Source organism: Panthera tigris, chromosome B4 (assembly GCF_018350195.1).
Source record: "Panthera tigris isolate Pti1 chromosome B4, P.tigris_Pti1_mat1.1, whole genome shotgun sequence".
Lineage (NCBI taxonomy): Eukaryota > Metazoa > Chordata > Mammalia > Carnivora > Felidae > Panthera > Panthera tigris.
In genome coordinates this window covers 79,656,184-79,677,585 of record NC_056666.1, presented here as the reverse complement: position 1 = coordinate 79,677,585, position 21,402 = coordinate 79,656,184, and the positions used below count along the sequence as shown (strand labels likewise).

General features: G+C 40.9%; 1 protein-coding gene across 7 annotated transcripts in view; it reads left to right on the top strand.

Annotated features, from left to right (window-relative positions):
- CBX5 (chromobox 5) overlaps window positions 1-20,695 on the top strand; it is a 45,008-nt gene extending 24,313 nt beyond the window's left edge. For 5 of the 7 annotated variants that reach the window (XM_042992441.1, XM_007081413.3, XM_007081416.3 and 2 more), the window contains exons 2-5: window positions 1,565-1,743; window positions 7,293-7,479; window positions 10,513-10,613; window positions 12,281-20,695. In XM_042992441.1, the coding sequence (XP_042848375.1) occupies window positions 1,607-1,743; window positions 7,293-7,479; window positions 10,513-10,613; window positions 12,281-12,431 (576 nt within the window). In that variant the 5' untranslated portion in view covers window positions 1,565-1,606 and the 3' untranslated portion in view covers window positions 12,432-20,695. Of the gene's footprint in view, window positions 1-1,227; window positions 1,303-1,564; window positions 1,744-7,292; window positions 7,480-10,512; window positions 10,614-12,280 lie in introns of all 7 variants that reach the window. The other 2 variants (XM_007081414.3, XM_007081415.3) reach the window with 1 other exon arrangement.
- Window positions 20,696-21,402: the final 707 nt, after the last annotated feature.

Here is a 21,402-nt window from a genome sequence, read left to right as displayed (position 1 = left end):
AAAGGACTTTAATAAAAACTTAGTTTTATTACAGGGCAGTAATGGGTACAATTTTTTGGGTGGGCAGCCCTATTGCTAATAGGTTCTGGAGACATGGTTTCCAATTAGATGTTCTTGGAATAATTCCTTAAATGTTGCTAACTTGAGGCAAATTGATAAATGCAACTTTTTATGCTACTTGACTTGAACAAAATTCTGGAATTAGTAGTGGCCTTCCTTGTTCCTGGGAGTCCTCTTCTAGTCAGGATGGAAATATTTTTAGAAAGTGGTGAAGAAAAATCTTTTAAGATTGCAGGAAAAGAAAAATGGAGTTCAGCTAAGAAAACAATTCCTGCTACTCTATAATCCAGGCTGTAGGCATCATTTAACATGGTTAAAGAAGAATTCTTAAAAATGATTATGGAAACAACAACATGGGAACTTAAAAAACTAGATTCTGTGTTGAGTACCCCCTAGTTGTGCATTTTTCTGAGCTTAACTCAATTTCCATTTGTGTTGCCTTGCTTCAGCTTTCCTTGGGCCTATGAATGGTTCCTCTGTGTTTTGAGGCTTCGTGTTGATGTGAGTCTGGGGCCAGAGTTCTTTTTCCTCCTCTTCTTCCTTTGGCCCATAGTCAACTCCAGTTAAGAGAGGTACCTCCTTAACTATTTGGATTAGTTGAGCCTTGAGAATTACTGAACAATCCAATAACTAATTTCTATTCTATGGAATAAAATTTTCTTTTTCTCCCTATCTTTCTCCCATCCCCAAATGAAGAAGGAGGCTTGCTGTGTCTGAGATGCCAGCCTTGCTTTTGTAAGCTGATGGATACTATGTAGGGACAAGCTCAATTTGTTTAAGGGAGAGATGTACCAGGTCACCGAAGACAGTGGTGAAAGATGCCTGACCAAGCCTTTTTTGTGTGCTGCTAAGAGGCTAGTCAGGATCCTTAGAGCAGAGGAAGGCTTACAATTCGTGGCTTTTCTTTTTTCATTTTTATAAAGAAACTTACCTTGTAGGGAAAGGTTTTAATTCTATCCCTCTTTTAAGCTGATGGTTTTCTGCATTTCTTTGAGATCCTGGGTTGTAAACAGTTACAGGAGTAACATACCATACCACTTGTCTTTTGGAATCTGAAAATAGAGGAGTTAGACAGTTGTGTCTAATAATGATTTTGGTCTTGTAAGCTGAAGAGAAAGTTGTGGTTGGGAAAGTGGGGATTCACCCAGTTTTTACTTATATTCTTAGGAATCATCTGTAGAATGCTTCAAGACCCAAGAGAGGGGTACAGTACTCCCTGCATTCCATCAAGAAGAGACAAAGGTTTTTTTTGTTTTTGTTTTTTTAAATTTTTTAGTGTATTTATTTAGAGAGAAAGTGAGTGAGCGGGGGAGGGGCAGAGAGAGGGAGAGGGAGACAGAAACCCAAACTGATGTGGGGCTCAGTTTCCCAAACTGTGAGATTATGACCTGAGCCAAATCAAGAGTCGGATGCTTAACTGACTGAGCCACCTAGGTGCCCCAAGCAGTGACAGAGTTATAACTTCTTGTATGGATTCTGACCATTTTGTCCTTCCTATTTGCAGGAACCCGGTGGCCTTAATCCTTCAGGTGGAACAGCTTGCGACATGGGCAAGAAAACCAAGCGGACAGCTGACAGTTCTTCTTCAGAGGATGAGGAGGAGTATGTCGTGGAGAAGGTGCTAGACAGGCGTGTAGTTAAGGGGCAAGTGGAATATCTACTGAAGTGGAAAGGCTTTTCTGAGTAAGTGCCTTCTTTTAGGCCTTCGGACTCTACCGGGTGGATACCTTTGGTTTCTTTCCCCATGAGCCACCACCATCTTTGTCTTTTCCTCTCTCCACCTGCACTCCTCCTAAGAGTCAGAAGACACAGCAGTAAACGAAACAGAAGTCTCTCCCTTGAAGCTGGGGTTCTAGTGATAATGCTTTTGAGAGACAGTATGGTGAATTAGGTGCGTAGATTTGGAGCCAGATCGCCTGGGTCCAGATTCTTGCTCCCCAACTTAAGAGCTGGGTGACCTTGGTTTTAGTTCCTTATTCTTTTTCCTCTTCAATAGAATAGGAAATAGTACTTGTCATAGAGATGTTGGGTAGATGTAGAGCCTGACAGGTAAGTTCAATGTAACTATAAACTGTTACTGGGGTGCCGGGCTGGATCATTTGGTACAGCATGTGACTCTTGATCTGAGGATTGTGAATTTGAGCCTCATGTTGGATGTAGAGATTATTTTTTTTTTTTTTAATTTTTTTTTCAACGTTTTTAATTTATTTTTGGGACAGAGAGAGACAGAGCATGAACGGGGGAGGGGCAGAGAGAGAGGGAGACACAGAATCGGAAACAGGCTCCAGGCTCTGAGCCATCGGCCCAGAGCCTGACGCGGGGCTCGAACTCAGGGACTGTGAGATTGTGACCTGGCTGAAGTCGGACGCTTAACCGACTGCGCCACCCAGGCGCCCCGGGTGTAGAGATTATTTAAAAATAAAATCTTTCTTTCTTTTTTCTTTTTAAAGTATAAACTGGGGTGCCTTGGTGGCTCAAGTCAGTTAAGCATCCGACTGTTGATTTTGGCTCAGGTCATGATCTCACAGTTTGTGGGTTCAAGACTGGAGTTGGACTCTGCATTGATAGTGTGGGGCCTGCTTGGGACACACTCACACTCACTTTCTCCCCCCCCCCCCCCCCCCCCCCCCCCCCCGCACTCATGCCCTCTTTCAAAAATAAACGTTAAAAAACAAATAACTAAAAATTGTTACTGTTACTATTCTTTTGAATATAACTAATCTAAAATATATATTTTTAAGCAGAAGTTGTCCACCCCATAGCCTAGTTTTTCAAAATGATCCTTGAATCTCAGAAGTGACCTAGGATGAAGGATTTATCTTAATGGGAAACTTAAGTCTGAGGCCACATTTCCCCCCACATGGGCCAATATTTATTTTTGTTTTAATTTCATTAAAAAAAAATTTTTTTTTAATGTTTATTTATTTTTGACAGAGAGAGACAGAGCATGAGCGGGGGAGGGGCAGAGAAGAGGGAGGCACAGAATCTGAAGCAGGCTCCAGGTTCCGAGCCGTCAGCACAGAGCCCGATGCAGGGCTCAAACTCACAGACCGTGAAATCATGACCTGAGCCGAAGTCGGACGCTCAACCAACTGAGCCACTCGGGTGCCCTTTTTTGTTTTAATTTAAAATGTACAGCTGAAGCAAAAGAAATGGAGTGAACACTCAGATACACATTGCCCTAGTTTCTGCAATTAATAATATACTTTATCAGTCTTGGTTTTTGGGGGTTTGTTTTGTTTTGTGTGTGTTTGTTTTTTCTTTTTGTTTTTTGTTTTTTTTTTTTGTTTTTTGTTTTTTGTTTTTAAGAGCTAAACCTATCACCCCCCCATCCCCGCCCTTTTTTTTTTTTAATGTTTATTTATTTTTGAGAGAGACAAAGACAGAATGCGAGTGGGTTAGGGGCAGAGAGAGGGAGACACAGAATCTGAAGCAGGCTCCAGGCTCTGGGCTGTCAGTACAGAGCCCGACGCGGGGCTGGAACTCACGAGCTGTGAGATCATGACCTGAGCCCATGACCTCAGCCGAAATCAGATGCTCAACCGACTGATCCACCCAGGCTCCCCTTTAATCCATGAGCTTTAAGAATGATACCGAAGTGGGGCACCTGGGTGGCTCAGTTAAGCATCTGACTTGATTTTGGCTCAGGTCATGATCTCATGGTCATGAGATTGAGCTCTGTGTCAGGCTTCACTCTGAGTGTGGAGCCTGCTTGGAATTTTCTCTCTCCCTCTCTCTCTGCCCTTCCCTTGCTCACACTTTCTCTCTCTCTCTCTCTCTCTCTCTCTCTCTCTCTCTCTCTCAAAATAAATAAACATTACAAACAAAACAAGTGATACTGAGGTATTGATTGGAATGTCTGTTAGGAAGTATCTGGCTTTATGCTGAAGTGCTAAAGGAGATTATTCTTCTTTGCAAGAAATAGAACTAGACATATATTGAAGCACAGAAGAGGTAGCTTGAAAGGTGAAGTACGTGAGGCTGTGTAATCGTTAGACATTTTGCCTCAATTTCTGATTAATTCCCTTCCCAGGATGCCTGATCACAAAGAAGGGATTTCTCAGAACCCCAGTGAACTGATAGAAAGTGATGTAGGCTTCTTGGAGTGGCTGTCCAATAGAAATCTAATGCAAGCCACATGTGTAATTTTAAATTTTTTGGTGGCCACATTAAAGAAGAGTGAAATTCACTAAATTCTACTCCTAAAACCAAACTTGAATTTAAATAAAATCTTGGAAGAAAGAAAAAGTGAAATTAATTTTAATAATTTATCTAACACAGTGTATCAAAATGCTATTTCAACATTAATCAGTCTAAAGATTAAAATATCATACATTGTTTTTTATGCTAAGTCTTAAAAACCTGATGTATGTTTTATAGCACATCTCAGTTCAGACTAGTCACATTTCAAGCATTCAGAAGCCGCTTGTGGCTAATTGTTATCATACCAAACATCTTAACATTAAAGTGTAGGGCTTCAAGATACTAAAAAGGTTCAAGTTTTGACAGTGTCTTTGGACAAAGGTCTGAATCAGGAGCCTATAGAACATACTTAAGGTTATTTCGTACGTAAGTCAACATTTCTCATTTGGAGCACTTTTGGCATTTTAGATGGGACAGCTCGTGCACTACAGGATGCCTAGCATCTCTAGCACACCGCACCACAGGTAGCACAGCAATCAGAATATGCCCTTCATATTTCTGAAGAGGAATGGTATCACAGCATCCTTTAGAGATGAGAAATACAAGTTGGACAGACCAAGGAATAGGAATTAAAATAATACTGAGGGGTGCCTGGCTGGCTCATTTAGTGGAGTGTGCGACTCTTATTCTTGGGGTCCTGAGTTTGAGCCACACATTGGGTATAGAGATTACTTAAATAAGTGAATAAACTTTAAAGAAAATAACACTGAAAGATTTTAAGGGTGCTTATTGGGCCCAGTGAATCACCATTGGAAACTCTTGGTCGTTTTAAAGGTACTTGAAACTATATGTGTATTTGAGCTACTGGTAGCTTACATAGATTAAAGCGGGGAAGACAATTTGAGGTAGATGGATTAAGGCAGTTGTCCTTACTTTCTCAGAAATGCCCAGGATTTCATTAAAGATGAACAAATTTTGCCCACTTCAGCATTGTCTATAATTAAGTACCTACCTACTGCTTGTTAGGCAATGGTCAGATTTTACTTCATGTGTTCTCTTTAATTCTTATAACAGCCTTTGGAAGTGTTTTCAGTTTACAGATGAGGAAGTTAGCGAAGTTATTTGCCGAAGATGGTGTAAGCATCTGGCACTGGTTAAGTGCTGGCACAAGGATCCAGTATCCGATTTCTTGGCCCTGATGGCCCAGGCTCTTTTTAAATTATATCATGCTGTCTTTTGGGGGAAAATTGGTTGATGTAGAAGCAGCAGTACTAATATGGTAGGAGAAGAGATAAACCTATTATAGCATTACAGGACCGGCTTGCCTTGCTGTCAGTAGAGACTCTCTCCTATCCCCCCATGTCTGCCTAGTTGTGTCACAGTGTTGGCATGCCTCTTGCTTTTGGTGTCTTAATTTCTTCTGGGATAGTAAGCTATATGGTTTGTGGATTTGGGGGAAAGTTACTGTATGAGGTGGTTTTTTGTTTTTTGCTGAAAGAAGAGCTATGAAGGAAGTCTTTTCTAGTTTTAGCTCAGATGATTTTGAAATACATTTTGTCTTATTCTCAAGCTCTTTTTGCAGAAGGTTATTTAAATCTAGAGTAAATACCAGATTTTTCCATTATTCTGCTTAAGTCAAGTTATTCTGGCATGTGTTCAAACCATGCCCATCTAAAGATACCTTAAAAAACAATATTTAAAATGATAGTGCATACATTAAATTTTTTCCCAAGTCAGTGAAAGGATTGTAGAAATCATTTTCTACATTTAAATCATTTTCATTCACATATAATCATTAATCATCCTACAACTAAAATACATTTTTAGGTGTACTTTAATATAAACTAGTAATACTCTGTTAACCGAAAGAACTTCTGCCACTGGCTAGGAGTGAAAAGGATGCCTGGTCTGGTTTTTCCCATGTAGGTACATTTCATGCTTTGATTCCATAAGCTTCTGATGCAGTTGGTAGTTTGGTTTTCCAAAACCCATGCCAGGAATACATAGAACAACTTTGTGAATAATAACTGTTTGTTTTTCTCTTAATGGGACTCCCATGATCCAAGTTTAATTAAACTAATTTATTCAGTTTGGGTTTTTTTATTAATATAAAAATGTATTTTGACTAGTAACAGTAGTCTTGAATCCATAGCATTGAATAAAACATTCCAAATCCCACTTCTGAGTTGTCTTCCTACCATTTGCCTATATTCTAATGATTGAAGCCGTCACTACCTTTTTTCTTAATAATTATTTTCAGTCCTTCAATAATTGTTGATATTTCTTCAAAATAAGTAAAATTAGTGTTAGTAAAGTTAGTGTAAACTGGGGGTGCGGGTCTTACTATGTTATTCCTTAGGATTCTCATAGGTATGAAATCACATTTTGCCACTTAAAAGCAGAATTCATGTTTGAGTTTTTAAAAGCTTTATTGAGGTATAATTTACATACCATAAAATTCATTCATTGAAAATGTACAATTCAACAAATTTTAGTAAATTCATAGAGTTGTGTAGCCACTATTAATTACCACACTCAACTTTTAGAATTTCCGTAATCTCCCCAGATACCCTTGAACTCATTTGTAGTTAATCCCAAACCTCAGCCCCGAGGAACTACTGGTCTGCTTTTTGTCTCTAAATGTGTCTTTAGTAGACATTTCATATAAATGGAATCCAGTAATATATAGCCTTTTGCATCTGGTTTCTTTCAGCTTATTATTTTTGAGGTTCTTTCATATTGTGGCATGTATTAATTAGTATTGCGTTTCTTTTGTTGCTGAATAGTATTATTATGTGTAGATATACCGCATTTATTCATCCGTTCACAAGTTGATGGACATTTGAATTGTTTTCTGTCTTTGGCTGTTAAAATGCTGCTATAAGTAATTGTGTGCAAGTTTCTTTGTGGATATATTTTTTCATTTCTCTTGGATAGATCCTGGGATCAAATTTATTATCTCTTTTAAGTATAGGTTTTTTTTTTCGTTTTGCCTACCTGTCTTTAAGAAAGCATTCGATTTTTTTTCCCCCTCATTCTTTCCGTTTTTTTTTTTTTTTCTTCTTTTTCTTTCCATTCTTTGTGCCCAGGGAGCACAATACTTGGGAACCTGAGAAAAATTTGGATTGCCCTGAGCTAATTTCTGAGTTTATGAAAAAGTATAAGAAGATGAAGGAGGGTGAAAATAACAAACCCAGGGAGAAGTCAGAAAGTAACAAGAGGAAATCCAATTTCTCGAACAATGCTGATGATATCAAATCCAAAAAAAAGAGAGAGGTAAGCTTCCTTTTCCCTTTTCCCCACAAACAATTGTTTTGCCACTCGCCCGCCCTCCCCCTGCTGCCCCGCCCCCGCCCGCCCCCCCCCCCCCCAGCCTTATTATGGTTGTTTCTTTTCTAAGGATGGTCTGCAAGGTAATTTGTTGAACAAAAGAGCTTCCAGGGAGATATGTTTATTGACTACAGCGCCCCCTCCTGGCTGAGTGAGAAATGTAATACTGTGTGCGTTTCACTGAATTGTATTAAGGTGGCAAAATTAAATCCCTCTAAAACAGGCAGCCAGCCACTCCCTGTCTTTTCCATGAGTAAGGCAGCTAGGTTATCTTAGATGGGGAGGGACTTGACATTTTTAAGTCTACAAAAAGGGTTTTAAAATGTTTACTACTTTACTTTTTTCCTTTTGTTCCAAAGGTAGCACTTATTTTCAAACTTTTATATTCTCTCACTTTTTAAAATTGAGGTGTAATTCGCATAACATACCGTTAACTATTTTAAAGTGTACAGTTCAGTGGCATGGGTATTTTCTCTTTTGATCTTATTCTACATATTCCAAATAAATTAATTTTCATCTCTTGAATCTTTTTATTGTTCAGTTTGGAAAGTGTGTTTATGAAATATTGGTTTGATTCAGTTGCTTTAATCCTTCTGATCTTCAGCTCTCAAATAACTAGCATAAGCACTGTTCTTACCGCTCTTTTTTCATCTATCTGTGTACACACACATACATACACACACACCCCACCAGCTTCCACTCGTTTATTTCAAGGTTATGAAGCCTTTTGTGGTGAAGGATGTATCTATCATACCTTTAACGTTTAATAAAATAAAAGCATAAGTCCACTTCTGAATCTTCAGCATCACTGCCATAAGCGTCTCTATTTATCTTCATTCTACTTGGTACCCATTTTTCTAGAACATTAGTTCTCAGCCCTGGCTGCATATTAGAATCACCAGGGGTGGGGGGGGGGGCTTAAAAAAAGAAAAGATCCAGTACCCAAGATGCACCCCAGACCAATTACATTTAGATTTCTGTGGGTCGGACCCTAGGCATCAAAGACCTATATATAAGTGATAGAGAAAATGGGAGATCAGCATTCCAAAAGAATTGAAAATAAGAGTGAAAGATTGGAAGCTACAAGTGAAAGTGGACTCTGGGTTTGTGTTTGTCTCCTTATTTGTTTCCCTGATTAATTTTATTTTTTACAACCTTATTTTTTAAAACTATTCTGGTGAGGGGTGTATATCATTATGGTATAGTGTACTGATGAGGATTTGAGAATGCCTTCCCTTCTCTAAGGAGCTAAGACTTGGTTCTTTTTTTTTTTTCCTTTTTTATTAGTCCTTTGTATTCTGTTTTTTTGTCATTTGATTCATTTTCTAGGTAAGTAAAGAGACCAAATGGCACAGTGTAAGACTTGTGACTAGCCATTTGTGCCATATAGTTTGTTTTTCCTCAACGTAAGGTTTCTGTCCTTTTGAAAAGGAACAATCTGGCTTAGACCTACTGGCCAGCATAGAGAGTTGTCTTCCAAGGCCAGGTTCTGATGCCACTGACCTTGAAAACAACCCCCACACGTCCCTTACATTGTAATGTTCATCTGGGGCCACTGACAGCATTCTCAGCAGTGCTCCCGGCTGTCAGGTAGGCAGCCAGAAAGATAGGTGATTGTATGTTTTAAAGATACAGGAGGGGATTACGTTTCTTTCTTTAGACCACTGCAGAAGAAATTTGTTAGTCGGCATTATGCCTGATTTAAGATTACTGCCTGTGTGATGATTTTAGCATTTTCCTCGCCTCGGCTCCTTTTCAGCAGCTTGAACATTTTTCTTCCCTTCCCTCCCTATGTGGCAAACTGTTTTCAGCCGCCAGCTATGATTTACGACTCAGTTCGTGTGCCAGCATTCCAGCTGTGAGCAGCTGTGTGCACATCTGGGAACCTCCTCCCCTTAAGCGCCCCCAAAAGAGGCTGTGTTTTGAGTCAGTATCTCCCCTGATCCGTGCATGGAATTTCCTTCCCAGTGTGGGTTCTGGTATCTTTGGGGACCACCTGGATCCTGAATACTTTGTATCTCAGAAAAAAGCAGGGTGAATATCAGATCAAAGAGATTTTATTATGAAAATCAGACATCAGAGATTTAGTTCATTTGGGCAGTCTTTCTAAATCTTTTTTATGTTGCCACTAGATAAGCTTGCATTATTTTCTATAATAAGGTTTTTAAAATTACCTGGTTTGTCTAAAATTTCACCATTTTGCTCGCAACCAGTGCCATCACCCTTGAGTCGGGTGTACTCTTGTCTTGATTGCATGATTACATTTTGGCCAAGTTTGAGTAATCTAGAAAATGATCAGTTTGTTTTAAATCACTGTCCAGTTCTGTTCTCTAATGAACAGTTCTGTTCTCTCCTTCAGGAGGGGATGGGCATAGACCAGGCCCTCTTCTCCAAGCATGTGGGTATTGCAGTATGTGAGCTCTGAAAGAAATTTGCTGTTTTATGGTACTGCCTTGAATCATTCTTACTGCTGTTCTTTCATACATATAGAGGACTATGTTAAAAAAAAAAAAGTATTAGAAATATTGGTCACTGTTAAACTAAATGTCTAAAAAATTAAGACGTGGTATATTTGAAGTTTATAAAGCGAAAAAGGGTTTAGTTCAGGTAAGCATGGACTTGTTTATCATCTTAGAAGCAGCATTGTAGGGGTAGTCAATTCATAATATCAAGGAGGTTTGATTACAGGGTTAGATGAGTTCCTAGATGATGATTTCAGGATGTCTTATGGGATATGAAAGAGTTTTGGGGGCCATTTCCTAATCCTGTGAAGGAGTATTAGAAAGACAACTGCATCTTCTTACAAAAATATCTCTTAGCATCACTGTCACTGGCTGGCCCACTATTGTATTTCTTAAGTTCTAAGAATTCTTTGAATTGGTGACAAAATGAACTTAGGTTGTGCTTTGTTGAGCTGAGAAACAGAGTTTTTTTTTACTCTTCTCCAAGCTGTAAACTTTCTTTATCTTCTATTTATAGCAGAGCAATGATATCGCTCGGGGCTTTGAGAGAGGACTGGAACCAGAAAAGATCATTGGGGCGACAGATTCCTGTGGCGATTTAATGTTCCTAATGAAATGGTGAGAGAGATTGGGCCTCAGTGTACAATTGTGTTTCTTTGCCAGTGGCTTGAGTTTGTATGGAAGATAGGGAAGACCGAGTATTCCCCAACAAAGAATTTTGATTGTCAAAGATCTTTGGCTCATATCACCTATTAGTATTAACGGGAATTATGATCGAGAATGAATTTAAGATATTCCCAAGCTTTGGTATTAAGCCAAATTACATTAGCCCCAATACCTAAGGTAGCTTTAGGTAGGAACCCTGTAGACATGACCTAACCATTTATTTACACAGTTCTGAATCATTTACCATCAGACCATGAGCCTGTGGCCATGAGATGGGAGTTGAGTGAGGCTTTCTGCCATCACTGAGGATCAAAACAACTGAATGATGTCTAAAAGAGAAAAATAATCTCAACAAAAAGCTTTAAGACTAATACTAGCCAAAGCATAAGTTATTTCATCCGGTGGAGGGAATGTCTCTTAGAGGAAAGTGTAGTTACTTCCCCTCAATTTGGTTTCTTAAAGACAGGGTGATTTATGGTGTGGCCCTCACCACCTCTCTGTTTCCAAGTATTCTGGGCTTGTGATTTAAGCTTGGTCTCTAGATAGAGGCTTCATGCCGCATTGCTGCTGAGGAAGCTAATTTACCTTAAAAGTTGTAGAATCAAAAGGTTTAATATTTTATCTGATCGAAATTTTGCTGGTAAATTACCCAGAAGCCTAGATTTGAAGAATCATTATACTCTGTCAGAAGTAAGGAGCTGTATTGACTGCTTTTTCCACTCAGCCATATGCGTTACACGATTTACATTCACATATTAACTAGCTTTTTTTCCCCACCGCAGTCCAAATTTGAGTATCTGCTCTGAGCTGTGTGTTTTCCCCTCCTCTTTTCATCTGTAATACTTACCTCTATGAATTAAATATCTCCGTTTTCTAGAAAAGGAGGTAGTTGTCTTTGCTCATGTGTCGGTGGAATTTTAACTTAAAATATTTTTTTTCTCGATTTGGAATCCTGGTTAAGACTTGCTGTGTTTTTCTGTCCTACGTGGTAGTAGAGCCTTTGTAAACTTGGATAATTGAGATTTGCAGTTAATTCCTACATTTCATTTTAGTGACTAAATTTTACATTCTCCTTTATTCTCCCTTGTATAAGTACTGTTGCTGACTTAAATTTCTGTTTTCTTATTATTCCAATCCATAGTTCTCTCCAAAAGGACAATGAGTGTTTAAAAGGCCACAAGATGAGGAAGGTTAAGACCTTTTCACTCAGATGATCCAGAAACTGGGTTGATCAATCTGTGCATAATCAATAGGACTGAATGTAGGTTTGATCGTGTGTTCACTCACATGCTCATACACACAAATCAGAATTACAGGAGCGAAATTTATATAATTTCATTTTCAGCCTTTTGATTAAGCCTTCTGTTTTTCATCTAAGTTCTAGCTGAAGACTTCTGTTTCTGTCTGATGTGGTAGTTAAATGATACTCCCTGGTAATTTTTATTTACTTGAATTTCTCCTTGAAAATACTGAGCTGTTAGGGTCCTTCTCACCTTGAAATCAAGATGGAGAGGAAATCAAGTCTGTTAAATCCATATAACAACATAAACCTTGGTTTAGATAGATTATCTCTCATTCTTACTTCCTCTCCTTCTAAGTCTTGTATTCTCTCTCTCCAGGAAAGACACAGATGAAGCAGACCTGGTTCTTGCAAAAGAAGCTAATGTAAAATGTCCACAGATTGTGATAGCATTTTATGAAGAGAGACTGACGTGGCATGCCTATCCTGAGGACGCGGAAAACAAAGAGAAAGAAACAGCAAAGAGCTAAAGGAGGGGGTGGTCTCTGTCATTTCTCTTTGTATATAATACATTCACCTCCCTGCCTCCTCTCCCTTCTGCCCACCCTGTTCTATCCTAAACACATCCATAAAAAATGTGCTTATCACTGTGCTCCACAGGAGAAATGTTGGTATTGGTTCTCTTGTAACATAACTGATGGTCTGATTCATGATAAGTGTCTCTCTGTGAAGACCAGGCATTTACATACTGTGTGTAATTCCCACAATTTTTTCCTTTGCCCTGATCTCTTCCTTCTGCTCCCCTGTGACCTCAAGATGAGTTTTAACTTTTTAAACATCTTAGAGTCTTGATCTTTTCAGGGTTAGTTGCTTTTTAGATTGGGGGATTTTGTTATAATGATGATGAATTTTGGTTTCTTGCTTTGGTTCTTAGAACATGTTGATGACCAGCTAGCTTTTGTTTTGAGATGTTGGGATGGAAAAGATGTTCCCATCTTTTTAAAAAGCCAATAGCAACTGCCTACCTGTTGGGGCTTTCCCAACCTCATTCAGCTCTACCCAGTAGAATACAGGGTTCCTGGTGTGGTCTTCTGGGCCACCCTCTGTTGTTCATCCCCACTCATCCTCCCAGAATAGCTCCATCCTTTCGAGGACTTGAAATTTTACACTCAAATTTGTCAAGGCACTCTTAGCTCCAGGACTTTTGGCCTTGTTTCTTAGCAATCCTTGATTCTACTTCTGCAAGGTGGTGTAGGTAGTCGGTCATACAATGACAAGAATGTTAACTGTGGAGATTTTTAGCTATTAGTACATGAGGATGATGGGGTAGGATATAATTGTCTTTATTATCACATATGGTATATATGTATTATTTCCTTCCATCCCTCACATTTGGACTATATATTTATGTAGGTGTGAGTGACTGCCTGGTGCTTGCTTGTGCCAAGGTGCTAGGCACCCTCCAGCCCTGCCAACTTTTGTGGCCTCCCAAAGCATTCCTGTTACCAAAGAGGCTTCAGACCTGACTCTCACTTCTCCGTGGACCCAAGTGTCCCCTCCATGCCATTATTTTCAGTGGGGAATTCTTGGAGGGGAGCCATGGCCACAACATCAAATTTTAAATATTCATAGTGTTTATAGTCCTAAATTTCCTGCTTTGTTGACTCCTGGATTTGCCACCAAGAGTCCCCAAAGTATTATAATACTCTTCCCTTTTTCCACCCTCAAACTCTTTGTTGTATCTTATTTTTATTTTTAAAAATGCATTTCTGTGGAAGACTATCACCTTAGAGTGACAGGCCCTGGCATTAGCATGCTGGCACAACCTTCTGTTCCTACTCAGCAAAAGATTTCACTTTTGGCTTCCTCCTGCTTTGCCATTATATTGAGAGATTATTACCATATCCTTCTGCCTTTGTGCCCCAAGAAATGCCCTACTTCTCTTTAACCATTTTCTTTCATGTGGGGGGGGGAGGGTGGCTAGAGAAACAAGACTAAAAGTAAGGAAATAGCAGGGTTATGAGCATCTGTGTCCCAGTCCAAAGCTGAGGAATTAAGAATAAATGCTTGAAATAGCCTTAACTCTAGAGTTCACCAGCCATTGAGGTTGTTTTCGTTGTTGCTTTTGATTTTTAAAGCATGTAGCTGTCTGGCCAGGAGCATTCAGCCATTTCTAGATGATTCAGAGTAATCGGGGGAATGGATAGATTGCTCCAGTCCACAGATGAGCTGAATAATATGCAAATCATATACCCATTCATAGCATTTGTTACCATTGCTTTCCTGCTCAGCTGCTGATTGAATTCTGTGTGCTTGTATAAATTATGTCAAAAATTATACTGCACAGTTGAGAAGACAGCTGTTGCTGCAGTGACATGACAGACTGGAACAATGAAGCTTTTGGTTTAAGTCATCCAGGAAAATCCTTCTGAATGGTAATGTGATTGGGTGAGAACTCCTAACCCATAGCTCAAGTGGGTAGGAGTTTTTATCTCCATCTTTCTTTACTCTGAAAGAATTCAAGGTCTAGATCAAGTGCTAGATAATTGCTTAGTACTTAATCTGATGGGCATCTAAAAGAAAGAAAGGATGGTCAGGAAACAAATTTGTCCTACAAAGAGCCAAGAATATCAATTAGGGTAGACAAGAATAAGACAAAAGTAGGCCAGAGCCCCTCAGGAGGTGATCTGGGTCTGTTGATTTGCAGGTGGAGAAAATCACCCCTTATCCATGTAGCCAGTGTGCCTCCCAGGAGCAGTGGGCCTGTAAACTACAGTGACAGTATTTTTAAGACCAAGACCTAGCATTGGACAAAGAACACCATGGAATTATTTTGTGCTGAGATTGGTCCTGAGAAACCTGGGGCATGTGGTTGCCGTGGTTATAGGTAATATTTAAGATACTCATCAAAACCTGATTTTCTTTTAACAAAGGAAGTATCATCTACAACTCATCAGCCCTTTAAAACCTTACTCTTCACTCCATGTTTTCTGTTCACAGTTTATTGAATCATGGTCTTATACTGAGTGCTGCCAGCACGATTTTTGTTGTTTTCCCTGACTACCCACAGCTGCTTCGGTAGGAATGTAGGGAGCCAGGGGCCAGTATTGATTTCAGCCCTCAACAGAAAGGAAACCAGATGCCCGCCTGTGCCCCGGCATTTGTTAGTGCTGAGTAGCTGTGCTGGCCCTTGCAGAATTGCAGCCTCAAAGGGAAACCTGTTTTCATGGGGCTTTCTCCTCAGAAGAGTTAGTAGCCATGGGCTAAGCACTCCTAAACATCTAGGTCTCAGGTACTCGAAATATGTTTTTCCTGTGTTTAGTCTTCTTTCAAAACCTCTTTCTGATGCTGAATTTCTTCTTGTAATCAACATTCAAGGACCTTCCTTTCCACAGAAAGTAGCAGAGTCTTGCCCAGCAGAGTTTTCCAAGGTCAGGGTAGCTGCTTTTCTGAGCCCTGAGCTCTGGGCCAATGCCCTCATGTTAGGATTAGCTGTTAGGAACGTCGGTCCTGATGGAAGCACCCATTTTTAACCTGGAGAGGGCCGTATCATTTTCCCTCTGCAGTCCAGTTTTCATCTGCTCAAGGGAGCATTTGAGCCGGTGGTGTTCCTTGATGCTCACAAGTCTAGGTGGTCCTTGGCTGTCTTACAGCCATATCTGTGAACTGCTTTTGATTGGTGATGAAAGATTAGTCCTGTTTCCATAGCTTGGGCAGTTAGGTTATTCTTAACTCTCTTCATTTCTGTTCTGTAGCTGGCCTCCTGGAGGCCATTTTCCATCTGTTCAGGTCAGATCCTAGGGCTTTTGGGAAGGTGCTTGGGATTTTCATCTTGTGATTCTGTTGGGTTGGCATTTAGTCTAGCTCACCTAAGGTACGGTCAGGGGTCAGAGGGATCTATCTTGTGTCTGGGCTGGGGAGCAGTTTTTGCCCTTAGGGTTTGAATTTGAGGGCCTAAAATACTACTTCGCAATGCCATGAGAACCCCAGGAAGGGTTATGTCATCAGATTTGAAATGTGGAAGTTGTTTCTCACAAATGAGGTCAAAGGAAAAGCTCATTTTGCACCATGATTCCATCCTTTTGGTTTAGATTCTTAGAGTAAAAATCACACTGTTGCGATCTGTACCTTTGTAGTTGAACCGCCAGGTAAGCATACCTGTGGCAGGGTGGAGAGAGGAAGGTCTGGATCCAGTGTATTCGAGTTTGATGCTGGCTTTACCGCTAATTGTAACAGTTACGTTTTCAAAAACAGAGATATTACCAGCGTTGCATCCAGGAGTATATGCTCAGAAGTCAGTGTCCCCACCCAATTAATAATAGTGGATTTGTATTGAACTGTCCATATTCCAGCCACCTGAGTGTACGTCAACATTCTTTTTATTCAACAAGCATTTTTTTGGCCTTGGGGGTACAAAGTTCAAGAAGACGCAGTCTCTGGCCTTAACCTTGATGCTGATGTGGGATGAACTGATTGTGAATAGTTCAGTGTAATAAATACCATAAATGGGGACATGTTTCTGACTTGGGGGCAGTAGGAAGGTGACAGTTGATTCATATGTGGAAAAGACCTGTGACCTTGGATGAACTGAGCTAACTGGCCATAGATGGACTACAACAAGGACTTGCTTTATTCCAGAAGATAAGGATAACTGAAGGTTGGTTAGAAATGCTGTCGCTGAGAGAGAAAACAGGTGAGTGGGGATTGAGAACCCCTCATTTTAATCCCTGTTTTAGGCTCTTTGCCAAAGTATTTCTTAAGATCTAGTGAATCCTTGTTTGTGGAAAGCGTATTATCTGTGTTGCATATCCAGTTCGGTGTTGGTGACATTATTGTGGGTTCTGTAACACTTATTGCCATCAGAGTTGCTGACACCTTTTTCATTTTCTCATCCCTTTTGGAAGAATTAACGTGAGGTTGGCTTTAACTCTGAAACAAGGACATACTTTTCAGTGACAAGAGATTAGCCACAGAGAAGGCTTGGGGCACATCTAACATGTGAGCCATGTATTCTGTGCAGTGTAGTTTTATTTAACACTACAGGGTGGTGATTTCTGTCCTGGAAATGCACATACCCTGAAGTTTCGGATATAATTAATCTAGGGAAGTCGAGGGTGAGGCCTAGCCCTGTTAAGAACCAGTTTAACCATAAGAAAATTCTCCGTTCTGAACTGTATAACCACAAGAAAAAGATACTTTTCGCTGCCTGGGTAACTGAGAATTGACTGACTTTGGTAGAATTCCCAGGAATGAAGAGTAACTGTTCTGGAAAATTACAATGTGCAGGTTCTTTGGATAGCTTCATAAAGACAATTCTAATTTCTTTGTGCTTGTGCTGGATTTCTTGAATTGTAAACTACCTCATCTTGTCTTTTTAGAGTGACTTCAACTTGTCATTGCCACTCTATAACATCATGCTTGACTTTGGTGGTTTTCTAACATGGAGTTTTTTCTATGCCTTGACAGCACATTCTCTTGCCTTTTCATCCGGATCCTCATTTCGTCATCTCGTATTGTTCTTCTGTCAGAGAAATGTTTTAAAATAGCTTAAAATCTTGGTTTATGGGAAGTGATCCTCCACTGCTATTTGTCTCTGGGATCAGTAAGAAAGAGTTAAAACACGGCGGTGGGGGGAGGGGGTAGAACCTGCACTGGAGGCAGCTGAGGAGGGAAGAGCCATTAATTAAGACAATTTCAAAGTCAACTGATTGTGATCATTAATGTCACAATAGATCAAAACCTAATTATCACAGCCTAGGTAAGAGCCATCAGTATTAATCGGAAAATCTAATAGGAAACTATTATCAAGAAATTAGGCTAAATTGAATGCAATGAACTTTTTATCTTGCCAGTCTGTTTGTGTGTGAGTGAGAGAGAGCGAGCGTGCGCGCGCGCTAAAGCTGTCTGTGTCCCCTGGCATTGACAAGTATGACCTCACAGTTGATCTAGGCGCCAGTGGCCAGTTCATCACACTTTTTGAGGAATTCCAAACAGACTGAACCTGAACTGTCATTGTCATTTTAATCAGTCTTGAATATTACCATCACCTGGGCTTGTCCAGTGTTGGTCAGGAGTAAAAAAAGGTGTATATTTAGATCTTGGGATGGTCGGTCCTTCCTGGCATTAGAGTAACCCTGGTGGACATTATACCATGTGTGTTGGCAAATCATTCTTTGAGCTTCTGAGGTATGTTAAGAGTCCAGCTACTCTGGCTACTGTGAGTGGGGGCACAGAGGAAAAGAGGGGCTTCCTGCCTGGAGATTCTTTAAGGAGACCCGAGAAGATAGAGTTTAATTGTGTCACAGCACTTTTAAGGCTCAAGTCCGTGTTTTGCAGTTTCCAGTAGCTTTAGGATTTGATTCAAAGCTAGGACTGACTGTGTATTTAGTTTTTTTCCCCCTAGTTTTAGGACAAGGGTCTTAATCATTACTACCAGAGTCCAGCCGTAGTCCAAAGGAGGGGGGAAAGTGCTTTTCCTTTTAGCTTTCTTTTGTCAAAAAGTTAGGCCCCTGTCAGGATTTTAAAGAATATTACGAGAGTCTTACAAGTAGTTCTAGAGAACACTTTATCCCTTCTCCCTGAATGGAAAACTAGGGGTCACCATTCACATCCTTAATTTTGAGAGCCATTCATGAAGATACTGCAACTCCTGAGGTTGGGCTGGGACAGAAAGTTGGAAAGATGCCTTGTGGCCATTGAGGGGAAGGACAGTGGCAGCAGAAGGATCCCTGCCTCCTGCCTCGTCCCATAGGGACTGCTGCTGCCACCGGCACTGTTGTTGCTAATCTTGCCCCCCACCCTCTCCCCTCCCAACCTTGCAACTCCACGCATGATCAAGATCACTGCTGTGGACAAGGTTCTTGTTTAAATGAGGTTTTGTTCTTGAATTTCAGGATTTAGGAGTAGGGGTTCTCACACAGAACTCTGGGAAATCAGCGTGACTTAGTCCTTCACGATAAAGTGAATATTTCTTTATGAAAGAATTCATGCCCTTAATGCTTGAAATGGAATTTTATTTGCAGAATATCCATTAACACGTGGCTTTCAGAAGCAGTTTGTGTCTCCAAGCTTCCTTGTGTTATGCCAGATAAAGAATAGGCCCTCTGTTAATACTTGTGGGTTGATGGAGATCATCTAGTTTGCAGTGTAAGGTGTACCTGCTGACTTCCTTTGCTTGCAAGTGCGCCCTAAGAAGTAAAATGCCCTGGGGAGTGGAACAAGAATTGAGTGGATGCTGACTACGTGTGCCAACCTCCTCAACTGATTCATAATGGCTGACCTTGGGCAAGTCACTCCTTCCAATGCCTCAGTTCCCCATCTGTCAAATGGGGTTAATGATACTGACCTACCTCACAGGGGTGTTGTGAGGCATTGTAAATCAAAGTTGGTAGAGTACCGTAGGGTCCTCGCTGGAGGATGCCTTGAGCCGAAGTCTAAAGTCTAGGCCTGACATGGGCTTTAGTCCTCACTGAGCTGTCCCAAGGTTGGAACTGCCAGTGACCTCGGCAAGTTCTCTGCCCCCCACCCCCACCCCTCATCAAAGCTGCTAGTTCAGATGTTGACAGTGTTTTTGTGAATGTTGGAGTCTTAATAGTCCAGACTTAGGATGTCATGGGGGAAGGCACTTAGTATTTTCTATGTCTTGCATCCACGAAGAGAGGCTGTTTCAGACCCAAGAGTATTGGATTAGGGAACCACGAGGCAGGGACGCTATTGCTTGTTTCTGCAGGTTGGGTGTTAAGGTCCTGTTCCCCATGGGATTGGAGCAGACTCCAGCTGTCTCAGGAGCAAAATGAACACAGTGGGCTGAATTTATAGCGTTGATTTTATTGCCCCCTGAATGGAATCACTGCACCCTCGCCTCTCCATAGGAACCAGCTGGTTCAATAAACATAACCACTTTGTCCATCCCCTACCAAAAAAGAGCCACTGTGGGAAAGTTTTTGTCTAGAGATACATTTAACACTCAGAATGAGGCAGTGATACTCCTTAAAGCTTCATCCAACTTACTGTACTCATTTGTCCTCTTTTTCTCAGTGTCCACAGTCTGAATCTGACCTTGACCTCTTTTTCCTCCGGTTTGGGAAAACTTTGGACACTATTTCTACTTGCCCAGATGTGGGCTCAGCCAGCTCCTCTTCCCCACAGGGCTCTTTCTCCTTTCCCCTCTCCTTGGCCCTAGATGTGTAACCCATGGAAAAGCACAAGGTCCTGGCCCCTTGCTGCAGTCACATTCCGGTTCTCCGCGCTCTGTGGACTTTGTTCACTCAGCGCTGGCGGCACCAGGTGGTTCTGTGGAGTCCTGGAGGGTGGAGAGCGCACAGTCTGACCTCCTGCCTCCTGCCAAGTAGCCAGGAGTTGACTCACCCGTGGCCCAGCAGCCCTTGCCCTTTCTCACAGGATGGGATCCGAGAGACTCAAGAGGCTGGGCTTCTTTCCGCACTCTGTCCCATCCTGAGTCACAAAACACATCACACTTGGTAGCCAGATTTCTAAGTGGAAAAATGGGAAGTTGAATTCTCTATGGATCTTTTTGGTTTGTGGGGGAGTTTTGGTTGTGTTTCTTGGTTTTAGTTCAGCCAAACATGTCTGCTTTTCATTTTTTTTTATTTTTTTAGGATAAGTGATATATATATATGTTCGCCTTTTAAATGTAAATGTTTAAAAGTAGGCAATTTATGTGTTTCCACAACTGACATTGATGCAGACCTCATTCTCTCCCCCTCTTCCACCCTCTTTTCCCTCTTTTCATACTCTTGTATTGGTTCTAATAAATGGTTGCTTTTCAAATATGGATCCTGAGTGGTGGTTTTGAAGATGTGGGTCTGACACCCTTCCTTAACTTGGGTCCTGGAATGTCAACTAGTCACAAATGCCTTTCCGAAAGAGCTGCGAGACTTCCAGAACAAGGGCTTTTTTTCCTGAGGATTGTTGGTCTCTGACTTTCTGCAAATCGCCACAGGGTGGCGCAAGCCTGAGGGAATAAGAGACCATGTATCCTGTTCCCTATTCTATTCCCTAATAACCTGTTCAGACTGCCTTCCTGGTCTCTGGATGCACTCAGCGCTATACTAGTGGCCCAGAGAGTAAATATTAGCCTTCAGCCTCCCAGGGACCCCCAGAAGAGTCTGCTCCTGGTTATGAAAATTTGTGGAAAACCATACTGACCATCTAAATCAGGCTTGAAAATCCCAATGTGCGTGAGCTTGTAAATATAGCTATTTTATTATCTTTTCTGATTTGCTTCACAAGTGCCAAAGAAACTGTTTCTCTGAGGACCTGATTGTGGGTCAGGAACGTGGTGGGGTGGGGGTAGGTAGCAACTGGAAGTTGGATTAGGAGGAAAGTATGTTAAATAATAGTTTATAATTATTAATTAGTAAAAGCCTGATGCGCTTTTCAATCTAATGGAGACAGGCAGAAACTCTCACCAAAGTAGGGTGAGGAAGCCAGAGAGGTTCCAGAAGCCAGACCTCCTCCCACTGAACTGCAACCGCCCCC